General features: G+C 42.3%; 1 protein-coding gene across 6 annotated transcripts in view; it reads left to right on the plus strand.

The window, feature by feature from the left end:
• RIN2 (Ras and Rab interactor 2) overlaps window positions 1-15,005 on the plus strand; it is a 74,816-nt gene that overhangs the window by 12,219 nt on the left and 47,592 nt on the right. For 5 of the 6 annotated variants that reach the window (XM_086744422.1, XM_086744420.1, XM_086744419.1 and 2 more), the window contains one exon: window positions 13,078-13,170. In XM_086744422.1, the coding sequence (XP_086600548.1) occupies window positions 13,114-13,170 (57 nt within the window). In that variant the 5' untranslated portion in view covers window positions 13,078-13,113. Of the gene's footprint in view, window positions 1-13,077; window positions 13,171-14,146; window positions 14,382-15,005 lie in introns of those variants that run through there. The other variant, XM_086744423.1, reaches the window with a different exon arrangement.

Here is a 15,005-nt window from a genome sequence, read left to right on the forward strand (position 1 = left end):
AGCTGGGGCACAGAGGAATAGAGAGAAATGAACTGTTGGTGTTTATTTTAAGAGTAGTTGATAGACTCTGAAGGTTTTTTCATGTTGCTGAATTTATACAAATAAGTTGTATAAAAATAACTGGCACCAGATGTAGAAGCAATAAAGTAATGCCGTGTTAAGTCTTGAAACTGTGGTATGTAACCACAAGAACTGTTTCCACCCATTGTCAGCTTTCTCTTTATTATCTGCAGAAGGAGAATGATGGAATTTGTTAGCTGCTAAACAATTTAATTTTCCTTTTGTAAAAGCAACAAGTAAACCTGTATCCCAGTATGCTTAGTCCCAGTTCCCCATACGCAACGGTTGCCAATGTTGCTAACAGTCATGGGAATCTTCCGGTATCGGTGTGTCAGCAAGAATTAAACCTAGAAAATATCTTGACATCTGACTGCTGCCTCACTTTCTTCGTTTGATAGCGTTTGATTCAGATCAAAAAGAAAAAAAGTGACACTAACAAACGCTATCTGACCTATGTACATGATGTAACTCCCCGATACAGTAAACATGTGGAGTCGCCGCTGTGTCTGACAGCAGCAGACCGTTCTGAAGTAAGTACTTTGACCCACTTTCGCCATTTCAGCACGAGGCTTATTTTCTTCTGAAATGCTGATTTCAAAACCCTTTTCCCAGGAGAGAGAAAACAAATTGTTTATACAAGCAAACTAATAGCGGGGAATTAAACACCCACATTTCCTTCTTCATGAGTTCCTCTGCTAGTAATTTCTGTGAACTCGTAAATCCAGCGAAGAAAGAGAAACTTTTAGTGGTAATCAAACAGGTCTGGATGTGACTGCTGGCGCTGCTGAGGAAGCAAAGTTTGAGGATGGTCATATTCCCTATACCACTCGGGGATCCAAACCAGGCTGGACAGAGGAGGGAAAACTGCTCATCCCAAAATCTGGGGAGGGGGAGGACCTTCTTTCTTCCTTGTCTGGATGCTTTAAGCCTTTTCTCTTTACTGTAAGAGCCGGCTGATGGCTGTAGCATCAGTACCTCCCTCTCCATGTATGAGAGTGCATATGTCCTGGTCTTCTGAGGAGAGAAACGGATAGGTGAGTTATTGGGGTGATGATCTTGGACCACCTTCTCAAATACAAATGTGGTGTTGGAAGAAAGGGGAGACGTGAGGAGGCTGCTTAAACCTGTGTAAAATGACAGATTTTGGAGATGTTGTATAATATGAAATACATCTGTCTTTCCAGGATTGTTATGCAGATGGCTAGGGAGAAAGCAGTAGAAAAGAAGATCTTCAGTAGGAAGCAGAAAATAGTGAAAACTGCAAAATGTGAAGAGAATTGGGTTGGTGGATGGAAAACATACAGGTACAGGGAATAAAGTTGGTCATGGGGTTTTGTCTTCAGTTATTCAGCTGCAAGAATGAGGACAAGTTGGGTGTAGGAGCTGGGGTAGGAGAGACTGGGGCTGGTCAGGGTAAGGAGAGAGAGAGGAGAGAGCTAGTGATGAACAACCTGATGGATAAAGGGAAGAGGGCCAGGAAAGCAGCAGTGACCTTTGCGTTGTTGATGAATTGCAAGTCAGCAGTGACAGAAGATGATGGAGGCACCGGAGATGGTTATCGGAGCAGAAACCTCAGGGAGAGGTCAGAGGGAACAACTGTCCTCTGAAGGAGGATGAAGAGCAACATGAGGACAGGAAGGATGACCTGTGCTTACATGACTTTGAAGTTACATAGATTGAGACCCAAGCCGGGAAGCTTGGTTGAGGCTAACGTTGTCAGTCTCGTGGTGTATATATAAAAAACAGGAAGAGGAGTGGAATTAACTTGGGACGGATATTTCAACAGCCTTCAGCTTTGAATTTCCTGGGTTTCATTGGCATGTGTCATAACCTTTTTGTTTTCATTATTTAACTTTTTTTTTTTTTCCCATAAAGAAATAGGATGGAAGAAGAAACAAAAAGTAGTGTTTATCAGAATAGTATGTTGTGTTTGGCTTCCCTCATTTATTTGGGGAAAGGATATTTAGAAACTAAATTATAGATTCTAAATATTTGAGTATTTGAAATTCCCTTGTCCCTCAAAAAGAAAACATCTTCCAAATTAATCCCCCAGCCCCTTCAAGCAGTAATGTCAGTTGTATGATAAAAAAAAAAAAATTAAAATACTATTTCAGAGCATAGTTGGTGAAGTTTCTCCTAAAACAATCTCTCTTTATAACCAGTCTTACAGTCTTGGTCATTATGGGAAATGTGCAGGTGCCTCACATGATTTCTGAGTTTGTAAACTTCCTTCCTGATGGTTAGGTAGGGCAATACCTTGTGTTATGCCATCTGCAGACTTTGGTCTGAAGAACTATTAGATTGCCCTGGTCATGCCTCCTCCCTGCCGCCAGCCGGACCCTCCAGCAGGCAAGAAATAAAGACTGTTCAAATTGAGTTTTTCTCCCTGGGATCTTGTGTGGTGGGTGTGTTTGGTTTGTTTAACTCCTAGTAACGTTGGGAAATAAGTCTAGGCGTTTTTTCTCTGGTGGTGTGTATATGGCATAGCTGGAAGGGCAGTGAGAGTGCTGTGCAGGGGTTTGTCCTGGTGCTGTGTTGGCACCCTTTTGTGGCAGTGAACAGACTCTCAGACGTGGCTCAGTCTGTTTTGTCCGCTCTCTGCAGTCAGCATGGTTCGGGCACAAATAACACATTCACAGCCTGATGGTAGGTTTCTCTCTACATACAGGTTAGCAGCACGAAGTGACGAACTTGTGTAGTGCAGAAGGTGCGAGGTCTCCCGTGGGGCTGACCCGGTTCCCCAGGCTGTGTCTCTACAGCTGAGGCAAACAAGGATGCAAACTTTCCAGCTTACCTGTTCGTGCCTAGTGAATCCTGACTGGGTCAGGGCAGTGAAAACTGTCTGGTATAGGTGTAAGTGTTTGGCTGTCTGGTATATTTACATGAGAGGTCTTTGTATGGAGAGCAATGAGGTTGGTTTAATCAAGTGAAATATTTTCTTGCAGTCTTTTCTGTGTACAAAACAAAAGGAATAGATCAAGACACAAGCACTATTCTTTCAAAGTTTTTCTAGTGAAAATATTCTTGTTGTTCATTGAGAAATAAATCTTTTACTTGGTACTCAGCTTCATGGTTTGCTGTGTGTGTGCCCTGATTCTACAAGAAGAGTTGGTAGCAGCTTTGGAAGTGTGCTACAAAAAGTGTTTAAAGCAGGTGAACGTAACAAATAGTGAGTGCTGAGTCAATAAAGAAGCAACTGTAATGCCTATGGTGTGGAACTGTTTAAAATGAACAGTGCAATCACAAAAACGTTCATATGGTTTTCCTTATATTGGCTGTTTGATTGCATTAACCTCTTGGTCAGATAGCAGTAGTGGAAATGTAGCTAATGACGTGCAAATGCAACTGTTATTGTACAGAAAGCAAATCCACAACTGCGTAGCTTGCGTGCGTTCAGGGTGGTCACTTGGCGCTGACCCGGTGTAGTTTAGCGTGTCGGAAGCTTTGCATTCGTAAACAGGCGTGTTGAAAACTGATCCTTTGACGATCCAGCAATTCCAGCGGATTTACACTAGCTGACTGTTGTGGTTTTGTTTAGTGAGGGGGGGCCTAAGGTGTTAGGGTTAGAAAAAACTAAGGGTTTCTGACCCAGAAACTTAGTCTGCTTGTTTTAGGAGGGGAAAATGGAGTTCAATTGCTGTATTTTTTTTTTCCATTTACTTAAAGTTAGATAAATGTTCACATATCACTCACTATGTGAGCTGCCAATTTTTTGTATGCATTTTCTGGGGTAAATAAATAAATAAAAGTTGTGGTTTGTTTAGTCAAGCTGTCCCTGTAGAAAACGAACATCCACACTTTTCTTGCTCCTGTTCCAATAGTACATTAAATTACTCAGAGTTTAGAGCTTTCTGCACCTGGAGATGTTTTCTCACCAGCCTGTGTGTTTATATGTTCAGGTGTGTCATCATTTGCTAATAAATACAAGGCTAAAAGTCGTAATTATTTAAGCTGATAGGAAGCTTTTTGATTTTGTACTTTTTTGTTGGGTTATGAAAATGTTGTAATTCCTATGTGATGAAAAGAAAGTAAAAATGGGTTTTCAAGGGATGAGGGGCTCCCACCCCTGTGAGAAACTGAGAAAGAAAAAACAATGCTTTTCACCTTTTAGCTTGTTCTTTCAAAACAAGCAAGCAAAAAAAGTAAAGTAACCTGGAACATAAGGTCTTATACTTAATTTTATTATTTGTTGTGTATTAAAAAAAAAAATAAATTCAAGAAAATGCTCCAGTAGCGGATGGGAACACACACACACCTTTGTGAAGTCTTGGCAAAAACCAGAGATTGGAAGGGCCTTCCAGAGGGCAACTAATCCAGTCCTCTGTCCAGTCAGGTCAAGAGGGCACATACCCTTCCTGAAATCACAAAAATGTCTCTCTTTTAAAGATGATGCCACAACGTTTAGATTTATTTCATTTTAGATATACATGTAATCTGAAAAGTGATTCAGATGCTCCCCTTGCTGTTGGACTAATTCTTTTAAAGGTGGCTGGAGGAGGAGGTATCGGCAGGATTTGCAAAGCGGCCAGCCTGGGGTGCTGGCGATGTGAGCGCACGGTAGCCGGTGCTAGGGAACGTGACAGCGGCTTTCCCCACGGCTGCGGTGAAGGCTGTTGCTTTTGCACTGATGCTGCTTTTAGTGTTGTTAAAGGATCTTAACCCGCTGGCTAATGCGTAGTCACTGGAGAGGGCTCTGAGGACACTGGTGTTGAGTACAGACTTGCGCAGCTGTAGTAACCTGTGGGTTGTGTATCTTGGGATGTGTTATTGGGTAGGTCCTCGATACTGTGAATGTATTTTTTCAGAATATAGCCTGAGTTTGTATGGTCCACAAAACTACTGTTTCATGTAATATGCTAATAGCCTGAATAAAGAAAAAAGGGTGAAATTGTTCCTAACTGATACAGAGGAATAAATTGAGCAATGGCCCAGGTCGTTATGTCTTAACAGTTTTTACCAAGAAAATCAAAATTAGCCCTTACTACGTACTCAAATAAAGCTCCTGCATATTTAACAGCCCTAACTTATTACCCTCGGAGGAAGAGCAACCCGTGTACTGAAGAGCAGCAACTATGGTCACTGGGAGCTATCTGGAAATCAAGGTGTCAGGTGTACGTTTCTGATGATCTGATTCCATGCCTGATAGGTAAAACATTAGATTGGTGGGAGTCCAGGGGCACAATTTCCATATTTTCTTTTGAATTCGTCACATGAAAGATGAGCTGAAGGTCAACAGCAGAATAAGAAAATGCTGTTTGTTCCCTTCACGTCTCGTGCTGTGCTGAACTTGCGGTGCGTTGTGAATGACACTTTTGGGATTTGTATTCAGCAGTCTCAGGGTGAGCAGTACAAGCTTTTAAGTAGAGCCTGGAATAACAGATATGCTCAGTGGCTTACAGGTTTCTTGTAGACGGTTCTAGCATACCATTTTGTGTGCTGTATACAGAACCTCATTCCAGTACTTGTGGACACTGATGGAAATCTTTCTGTTGATTTTATAAAACATAGGATGTAGCTTCTTAGGCATTGGTGACCACTTTTTAACTACAGAGCTGAACAAAAAATAACTTTGCAAAACATTTCTTAGAGAATGATGGAACAGTTGCTTGCAATTTTCTTATAGGGAGATATCTGTTAAGCAGGTCAGTGATGCAACAAACACAACTAGAAAGTGCTGTTGCATTATAACTTTGTTGTTGTTCTGTGGAATACAAACTATTTAACATTTGGTTTTTATTTTTTTAATAGTGAGGAGCCTAAAAGATCTTTAGAGTTATGTATTAATTGGGGAAAAAAATGCAACTTTTGCGGTTCTCTTAAGGCCAATTTTCTGTCTTGCAATTCATTGCTAATTTTTACTTTTAAGGTCAAACAAACAACTTTTAGTTCTGTCTACTCCCCGCCTTCCCCCAAATGCTGAAATCCTCATCATCTGGGATAGAGATGCTTTTCCCAGGTGCCTGAAATAATCCACAGTCAAGCCTGGCAGGTGGTTATCTTGTGCATCTCCATCTAGATGCTGTAACCCATCTCTGTCTGCATTTGACTTCATTATGAATGCTGAAGCTTCTCCAGACCTTGAAGCTGTGTTGTAGTTCAAGGAATTACTTTTTCTTGCTGCTTCTGGGAACTGCAGTTGGAAGTTAAATGTTTTGAGTGGTTTGAAAACATATTTCAGAATGTTTTCACTTCTACTATTCATTGGTTTTGGTAGGAATAACAAATTGAAATTATGGAAATACTGCAAGAAATCCTAGTTTTGTGAGATATTCAACCCAGGGAATTTTGGAAGAACATGAACCTTCTGAAAGGTTATCCAAATCAAAGCCAGTCTTATAAATGTATTTCTCTGGCTTGTCTCGAGGCAAAACAAGACATGAATGTACAATCATTCTCTTATTAAAGATGTGGTAGTGTCCTTCACGATTAAATGCTATGCCAAAGGAAATGACTTGAGTTTTTATTCCTTTTCAGTAATGTGGAAAGTATGCTTACGGGAGCAAGCAGGAAGAGGTTGTTTAGTGGAGGAGAGGAAGAAGAAGCTGTTTGGAAGGGGCGCAGGGAGACAGCACTAGCAGCAAACATAATCCTCCTGGTAGCGTGCCATGTTCAGCAAAGCTTTCCAACCCTAACCAGTCTATGATTCCATGATTGGATTTTCAGAGGCTTTCAGTGTTTGCCTAACTGTTTGCTCCTGTTGAAAAGAGTGATACAACGTCTGTTTGTGTCAGGGGGAGCAGAGGCGGGCCAGCTCCTGCGCGCTTCTCAGATTGGATTTTCAGATGCATTTATTTCCAATTTCTGCAGATATGACTTCAGCATAGATGAAAAGGGGGTAGGCAGTTGTGAGTGAGACGGCAGATCTGTCCAAAATGTAATGGGACTTAAAACCTCTCCTGAGAGTGCTATGCTGAAACAAGTTCAAAGTAGTTCCTCCTTATCCTTTAGCCTCTTAAAAGGCTGCCAGTGAGTAGGATCTGGAACCAAGGGGGAAAAGTACGCCTGCAGGCAGGAGGTTGGTTGAGGCAGGAGTGATGACTAGCTGAAAGCAGATGTAGAAAGATTGGTGTGTAAGTTTGGCAGTGGTGTTCCCGGTTCAGATTAAGTCGGATAAATATACCAAGCCATGGACTGGTTCACAGCCCCTGAAGATCTCTCCAGGTAGACTCAGCCGTTTCTCTCTCACGTCAACCGTTTTGCCATGCTCTCTGCCTTCCGGGGAGCTGCTGGAGCCCAGAGCTGGGGCTCCCTCCAGGCAGCCCCTTCCCTGAGCAAATACATTGAGGCACACTGGGGAGTAGTAGGCTCAGTTCACTTGTGACCTCGTTGTTTCTGAAAAGTTAGTGTGTTGCATATTTCTGCTTCCTGTTTTGTTTTTCAGAAGTGTTGTTTCCTGAAAGTAGTTGCAAACAGTTCCTGGCCCTTCTGTGTACATATGAAGTGAGTGTCTATCTTTGTAAGATTTCTTAGCTCATGATGGGCAGAAATACTGTTGCTCGCTGACATCATACTGGTGGCAAGCAAGCTTTCTTCAGGGGAGCAGCTCACAAGCTCATTATGTTCAGATAGCAGAGATAAAAATAAAAACAGCGCTTGAAGAAAAAGGAGGTTCATGAGGGAATGTTTGTTATTTCCAAGCTTTTTAAAATGATTTAATTAAAATGACAAAATACAGAAACATGACACTGTGTAAAGAGCGACTTGTTATTTTTTTGCTGTGTGCATTATTTCCTACAAGTAATGTGCCCTTGCATTATCTGAAGAAAAAAAAAAAGACTGTAAACCCTTTCTGCAGCCAGAAGAATGATGGAAGTTAGAGTCCTTTTTGCATAGTCCCCTCACTTTTTGCTTGTGGATACAGCTGTGCTAACACAATGCAACGTTTGAGTTGAGAGGTCTGCAAAATCCTGGCACCAGTGAGAGTTTTCGGACTGAGGCTTTTATTTGATAGATTTTTTTCAAAGTGATACTGTGCTTAGTTGTATCTATGTCCCTGGAAGTAGGCTTTCAGTTAACTTCTCAGAGGAAATACTTTCAAAAGGAGAAGTTCCATTTTGCCAAGAATTGGATAAGGTCAGAGTAATTGGACAAACCGGAGCTTTGTAGGTTAGAGATGAACGCAGCCCTCTGCATGGAGTGGTGCAGATGTGCAGGGAGAACAGGAAAATGAAATGCACGAGGATGCTTAAATTTGCTGAATATCTGAAGTTCTGTGTATATCTCTTAGCATATTTTCAAGTGTAGAATTGCATTTTAGAAGGTTTTTTCTCACATTTTTTAAAAAAGTGAAATGCATTTATCCTTCCTGTTTCCAGTTTAACACACCAGAAAATGAGTTCACTGAGTTAATTGTATTTTTTTTTAAATACTATATGTTTATTAACTAATATTATCATTTGATTGTAATGTGATGCTAATTCACCATAGGTTTTTTAAGTACGTATGTAGTAGGCTCTACCTACCTTCCGTGCATTTCTGTTAGGAGACAGTGGGGATTGTGTTTCAGCTCCTCTGCCGTACCCTCCCCGTACCGTACTTTGCCGCTGGCAAAGCGGATGGCCTAAAGCCTACACTGACAGGTGTCAATCACCATCAGTCTTCTGACATCAGCTGACCTTTGCCAGCTTATGCTTCAGGTCTGGACTGGTATTTTCTCCTGTTCTTCCTTGGCTGCAGAATGGTAAACCCTTTTTTTTTTTTCTTCTTTGCCTAAAGTAGTTCCTGTGAGTTTCTGTGCTCAGTGGTTGCATGGCCTTTACAGACTGAGAGTGAAAGAGGATAGCCAGTTCCTTCAGTGGGATAACTTATGCTTAAAATACAAAAAAAAAAAGTGGGTTTTCTGCTAATTCTATTGGTTGGCTAGCAAAAGGAAGGCTGCAGATCTCTTCCTTCAATGACTGCATTAATAGTCTCTTCCCTCTATCCTTTTGTCAGTATTTGTAAACAGAGACTCTTTTCCTCAGTCAGGTCTTTTTAGGTTTGCCAAGAGATAAAAAATTATAGTTAGGAACTAAGAAGGAGAAGCTGCTACAGTTATATAGCCTCGATTCCTTAGGAAAGCGAGTGGAGGTGGGGTAAGAGGAGGGCACTTCTTAAGTTCCCCAGATTGCTGTGGCCTTTGCTTTCCACCTTGGGGGGCAAATACAGATCGTCTTCTCTTTGCTGGGACTTTTAGCTACAGAAAATAGGATGTATTGTCTTGTAAAAGCAAGATGGGAATGAGAAAATTAAAGGGAAGGCCAGGGAGGCTGTGATTTGCACTACTACGGTTAAGTATAAGAACATCTAAAATTGCAGGAGAGGAAGGCAAGTAGGAGCTGTTTTGACATGAAGTCAGAAGTCTCGGTTACATCCAGGCGCCTGAATGGTGCTCTGGCATTCCTGTGTAAATGAAAACCAGGAGGAGAACGGGATGGAAGAAAGAGGATTAAAAGCACCAGGTTTTTGAAACGTACAGCTTGCATGGGTGTCGGCATCCACGGAGCAGCATTGCATTTCAGAGAAACTGGGCAAAAAGACAAATAATTCCTTTTCTCTGCCCTGTCTTGTCCTTTACACATGAGCTTTGTCCTGGATTTGAAGAGCTGTGGGAAGACAGGGCTGCTTGCAGGAGAGACTCGTGCTGCTGGAAGGGAGCCACCTGAGCAGCAGGCGGTGGTCTGGCACCTGCTGCCCTTTGGAGCGAAGAGCGGCGGAGCCCACGAAGCAGGTAAAGTGCTGACCGCCTGCACGCAGAAAAGGCTGCCTTCCAGACGGCTGGACAAAGGGCACAGGAATTACATAGGGAGTTGGATCCTGCAGCTTGATGACATTTTCAGATGGGTTTCTGAGCAGTCACCCGGGCAATGTCTAAGCAAATCTGTCTATTCTCTCTGCCTCAGTCCTTAAAACCCAGAGGAAGGAGCAAATGCTTATCTGTGTAGAGAGGAAGGGATGCTTTGCCATCTTTCTCCACCCGACTTCGCAGTCAAAGGAGGGAGATTTTTCCTTTCTGAGCACCTCGTGCTGTCTCAACCCAACACAGACAGCTTAAGAGCAGTGGTTTTTCAGCCTGTTTGGTGTCTGAGTGAGCATCAGGTGTAGACAGCTGTGCGGAGAAAGGAAGCCTGCTGACAGTAGGGTTTCTGTGCACCGAGTGGAGGTACCTCCGAGCTCCGGGGTGGGAGGTGGGTAGGGCCTGGCCCTCGCTGTTGGAATGTTGCTCTCACCCTGGCCATTCTTTTTGTCAGTGGGTCTTAATGTCTATTTGCGCACTGGGTGGCCTAAAAAAAAAAGCACATGTGCAAAAAAAAAACCAACAGTGTTTCCCGCTGTGCTGATTTTAGTCAGAAACACTAAAACCCACCCAAACGTAGAGCAGCGTTTGTTGCCCTAGCCAGTTTGAAATGGCGGTGTAACCGCAAGGCTAGCGTGCATTGAGTCACCGGGGGCGCAGGGGCTTCAGCTCAGCTGAGACCCGGAGTTGTGGTCGTACAGGCAGTAGTAATATTACACAAATAGTAACAATAATAGTGGCTATGGAAAGGTTTAGAGCTTCAGAACCTCTCACAAGTGAAATAAAAAGTGATTTTTGGTTTGAGGCTTTCTTGTGACTTACAGTCATGCTGCTCTTTGAAGGGCAAACTGTGTTTGTGTTCGCGTTCTGTATGTTTGAGTGTGGAAGCTTATAAACCTCTGTTCTGCTTTGAAATAAGAGGAATAAAAAAAATCCTGGCATGGTCTTATTTTGGTAATAGGATTGCATGCAGACATCCCTGTTGTTAAAATAAAAAAAACCCCAAAACATTAGATTTCCTGTGAAGGAGTCGTTGCTTGTAAATTGAATGTTTAATGACTAAGACTAGAGATGCATGTACAACTGCATGGTCTTGCTCATAAACCCCTCGTGTAACTCATTTAAAACCTCTGTTTTGTTTTGTTTTGTTTTTTTTCTGTGGAATTGAATTTGGTGTTGTCATTTGAGAGTACATCATCAGCTTGGAAAATTGCATTTTTATTCTAATTCCTTTTTGGCTTGCTTGGGTCTCCCTCCACCTTAAGTCTTTCAGGTGCAAATTCCCTTTTCAGGATTTGTTGAAAGACAACATTTTTATTTCACCTTTAAAAAAACTCTTGTTACATGGCAACCTTTAGGTTGTTTAGAATAGCTACTTTCAAATAGCAGAACTCTGAAATGTCAGATGCTCCCCAGAGTGGGACAGCTGTTCCACACCCTTGTGCACGTGTCAGGTGAGGACAGAGCTCAACTGGTTTAACAGCACCTGCAAACCCGCCCTCTTCCCTGGACCTCGGTCTCCTAAAGGACTGGGGCAGTCAACTAACTTATTCAGACAGACTTTAAGTAAAGCGACACAGATCTCGATGCTGTAGAGCCTCCTCGGGACTGTTTTCCTTTAAATATGCTGATTTACAAATCAAGTTTGGTATGTTGTTGTTGTTGAGGGTTTTTTTTTTTTTTTCCAGCACTGTTTTTTGTCTTGGTCATCCTGTAGTGTTTGGATTTCACAAGAACGCAGAATTCAAGATTTTTCTTTTAACCTTTAGAGTCTGCAAACTCTGCCTGGAAAACATGGCTGCTTTTTAACGGGAATTTAAGTGGAAAAATGTAACCTTTCTAGTGCTCTTGTGGTCTGAACTCTGGAAACAGGGTGAAGAATTTAAAGCTTCCTGCTACATGTTAAAACCAAGAGAAACTGTTTCTTTTCTACTGCTTCTACTTTCATTTAACTCTTCTTTTTTTTTTTTTTTTTTTTTTTCCTCTGTCCTTAGATGCTCCTCCGTTCTCCTTGGTCCTGTTTCCCCTTGTCGATGCCCTCTCCTAAGGCATTAGAGGGGAGCAGAAGTGTGTGTGTACATGTTGGGGGGGGCATGTGTCAAATTTGTTGTTTTAACTCTCAGCCTTCTCTGTCCCAGCATTGTTTTCCTCAAGCCCCCACTGCAGCCGTGCCACTGAACTTGTTTTCCCCTACTGCTGCCTGCCGTTTATATTTTAATTTCTGCTTGTATCAAATCAGAAGCTGTCTCTCGCCCTTAGTCTGTAGTGTTTTGCACCTGCAATATTTGCCCCTTAGGTAACCGAAACTTTGAACGTGGCTCCCTGTTATGTGGTCAGTAACTGTGAGAGCGAGGAGAAGAGTTAGGCTGTTTAAATCCCATTATCAGCTGACTGTTAAAAATCCTAGAAGGACTCTTTAGCCATGGAACATGGCTCCTGTTTAGTTCAGAAGTCTGGTCACAGATTACGAGTGTGAGGTGGTCGTAACTTCAGAGGAACTCTGCTGATCAGCTGGAGATCACCCCCGTGATATTTCTCATGTGCCTGTGTTCTCATTATGTGTTATCGTCTTCTGGATGTTAAACTGTTCGTTCAGTTTAGCTTATAGAGGAGCTTGCAGCTTCTTCCTAACTGCATCTTTGGTTTCTCAGTTGGACGTGACTCTTGGAAGACTTGATTGCATTTTAGGAACTTCAAGCAGGATTTTTTTGAGGTGTTTGGTTGATTTTTGGTTTTTGTGTTTTTGGTTTTGAGGGGGAGGTTTACATTTATTGTAATGTGTTTTCTCTCCCGTGGGCGATTTTTAACTTCCCTCTTCACCCCTCTCCTGGTCAGTTGTGTGTCTTCCTCCCCTTAATACTGTAGTATTTGAGAGTGGATTGAGTGCCATCTAACATTTTGTTCTATTTGTAATTCAGGCTGAGGTCAAGCAAACAAAAAAACCCAATCATTATGTTTTAGCATTCTTTTTTAATGAGCACGTTAAAATCTACTGACAGGTACAGGATCAGCTGCGAAGAGAAGGGAGAAACATGGAACTCTGAGTAGCACTATCTTTTTGAAGCAATATATGGAAAAAATGTAGACTAAAGGGATATGTAAGGATTCTGGTAGGAAATAAATGGCACCGTGTTGTTGACAGAAAGGGTTTTGGCAGAGGGCTTGTTGTGACTGTTTCTGTGGCTTAGAAAGGAATTTCCTACAGACTGGACTAACCATTAAAAAAATGTCTCTGCTTCTAGGAGTTCAAGGCATACAGTGGAGTCTTCCCGGGGAAGATGTCGTCTTTGACAATGAAAGCCCATTGTCTGGACAAAAGAGGAAGTTTCTTTAAGGTAAATGGGATATTTATACAGAACACGAAGCACGCGGGTTTGTGTGAAATGAGTGTTGCTGAATGTGCGATGCAGTCTGTGATACATAGCAAGCCTTTTCTGTAAAATGGGAAGCGCTTTACTGAGCATCTCTTTTTACAGGTGGTATTCATGATTAGATTACCACCCAGTTATTTCGTGTGAGTATTGTTTTCCTGTACACGGAATAGAATATTTGATGTAAAACAGCTTGTGCCTTTCTCTGCTGCTAATGCTGAGAACATAGGCTTTATCATGGACCAGCATAAAATTATTAGAGCTTTCATAAACTGGATTTGGGTAGCTTAAAGTTGCAGTACAGGTTTGTTTTCCATTGTTGGTTTGAAAACTGTTTCATTTTCTTGCCTATTTTAAGAAAAACTGGTGCAGGCTCCTTGTTTGTGTGTAATCTGAACACTCACAAAAATACTGGTTTTGTATTCTTAATGTACATTTCAGTCCTTTCTGTGCTTTGGTGTTTTTGCTTTGTTTGTAGGTTTTGATTGTTTTTTTTTTTTTTTTTTAAAGCCCAAGTGCATCTTGTTTGAAATTAACAAGAAGCTGGTGATAAGCTCACTGCCATACTCTCAAAAATCCAGCAACGCAGATGTTAGTGTGCCTACATACTTTAATGCTTCCTCCCTTAAGACACTCAGCCCAGCTTCCTGGTGGATGATACAGGCTCTGAAAGCTAGTAATTGCATTCTGTCATGGGCATGCTTATGGAGAAAAATAATTCAGTTTAGTGGTTTTTGTGTTCTGGGGGCTGTTTTGAGAGGTTGCCCAGAGAGGTGGTGGAAGCCCCATCCCTGGAAACATTCCAGGCCAGGTTGGACGGGGCTCTGAGCAACCTGATGTGGTTGGAGATGTCCCTGCTCCTGGCAGGGCGGTTGGACTGGGTGGACATTAAAGGTCCCTTCCCAAACCCTTCTGTGATTCTATATCTTGTGCCTTACAGCGCACCTAATACACTATATTCCAGTGAGAAATATGTTTTGGGTGAGAGCCCTTTTGACCTCCCCGATTGGATTTCATTCCATCACGGAATAGAGCTGATGCATGGCAACGTACGCAAGGGGCCAGGAAAGCAGGATGTGATGTACGCTCTCCTCATGCCCCTGGGAAACAGCTGGGAGTACGGGAGTGGGTGGAGGCCTCTCCAGACTTGAGGTGGTGCGCAGAGCTACAGGGAGGTAAGCCCTCAGTTGAAGCACCTTCAAATATTCCCTGGAACTCTTTAGAAATGCATTTTTTCTTGGACATGAATATCTAATTTTTATCCTGCTAACCTCATTACAGCTGGTAAACAGAACCTTGAGAACTATATGAGAAAAAGGATGTACTTGAGATTGCCTGCAGTCATTAGGTTTTGTGCATCTTCTGTGATCATCTTCGCTTCTGTTTCTGGGAACTTCTGTCAAGAATTAAACTTGATGAGCTAATTTTGCTTTTTCCCAGTATTTCCCGCGGAGTTAGCTTGCATGATTGGCCCCAGATTTGCTCAGCAGTAGTAGCTTAGCTCGGGCATGAACAATCACACCGCAAAAGCAAGCATGGGTCACCGTATCCTCTCTTCTGCCTCATGCTCTAGATGAGGTTTGTTAAGACTTTGGGGGATCAGTCAGAGGGCTTTCGGGGCTGCAGTGAGCTTACTGTTTTCTAGGGGAATGAGGGAACATGTTCTTGTTTTTTTTTATACGGCAGAGAGACTTCATGCAGTGGAGAGACTTTGAGGAACTGTCATCTCTCAGGAGGGCATCACAGAAAGCAGAGGTGCAGTAGGAGTTGTCAGTAAGGTTCTCAAAAGATGACGGAAT

The sequence above is a fragment of the Chlamydotis macqueenii genome, chromosome 3, assembly GCF_036417535.1.
Source record: "Chlamydotis macqueenii isolate bChlMac1 chromosome 3, bChlMac1.mat, whole genome shotgun sequence".
In the NCBI taxonomy this organism is placed as follows: Eukaryota; Metazoa; Chordata; class Aves; order Otidiformes; family Otididae; genus Chlamydotis; species Chlamydotis macqueenii.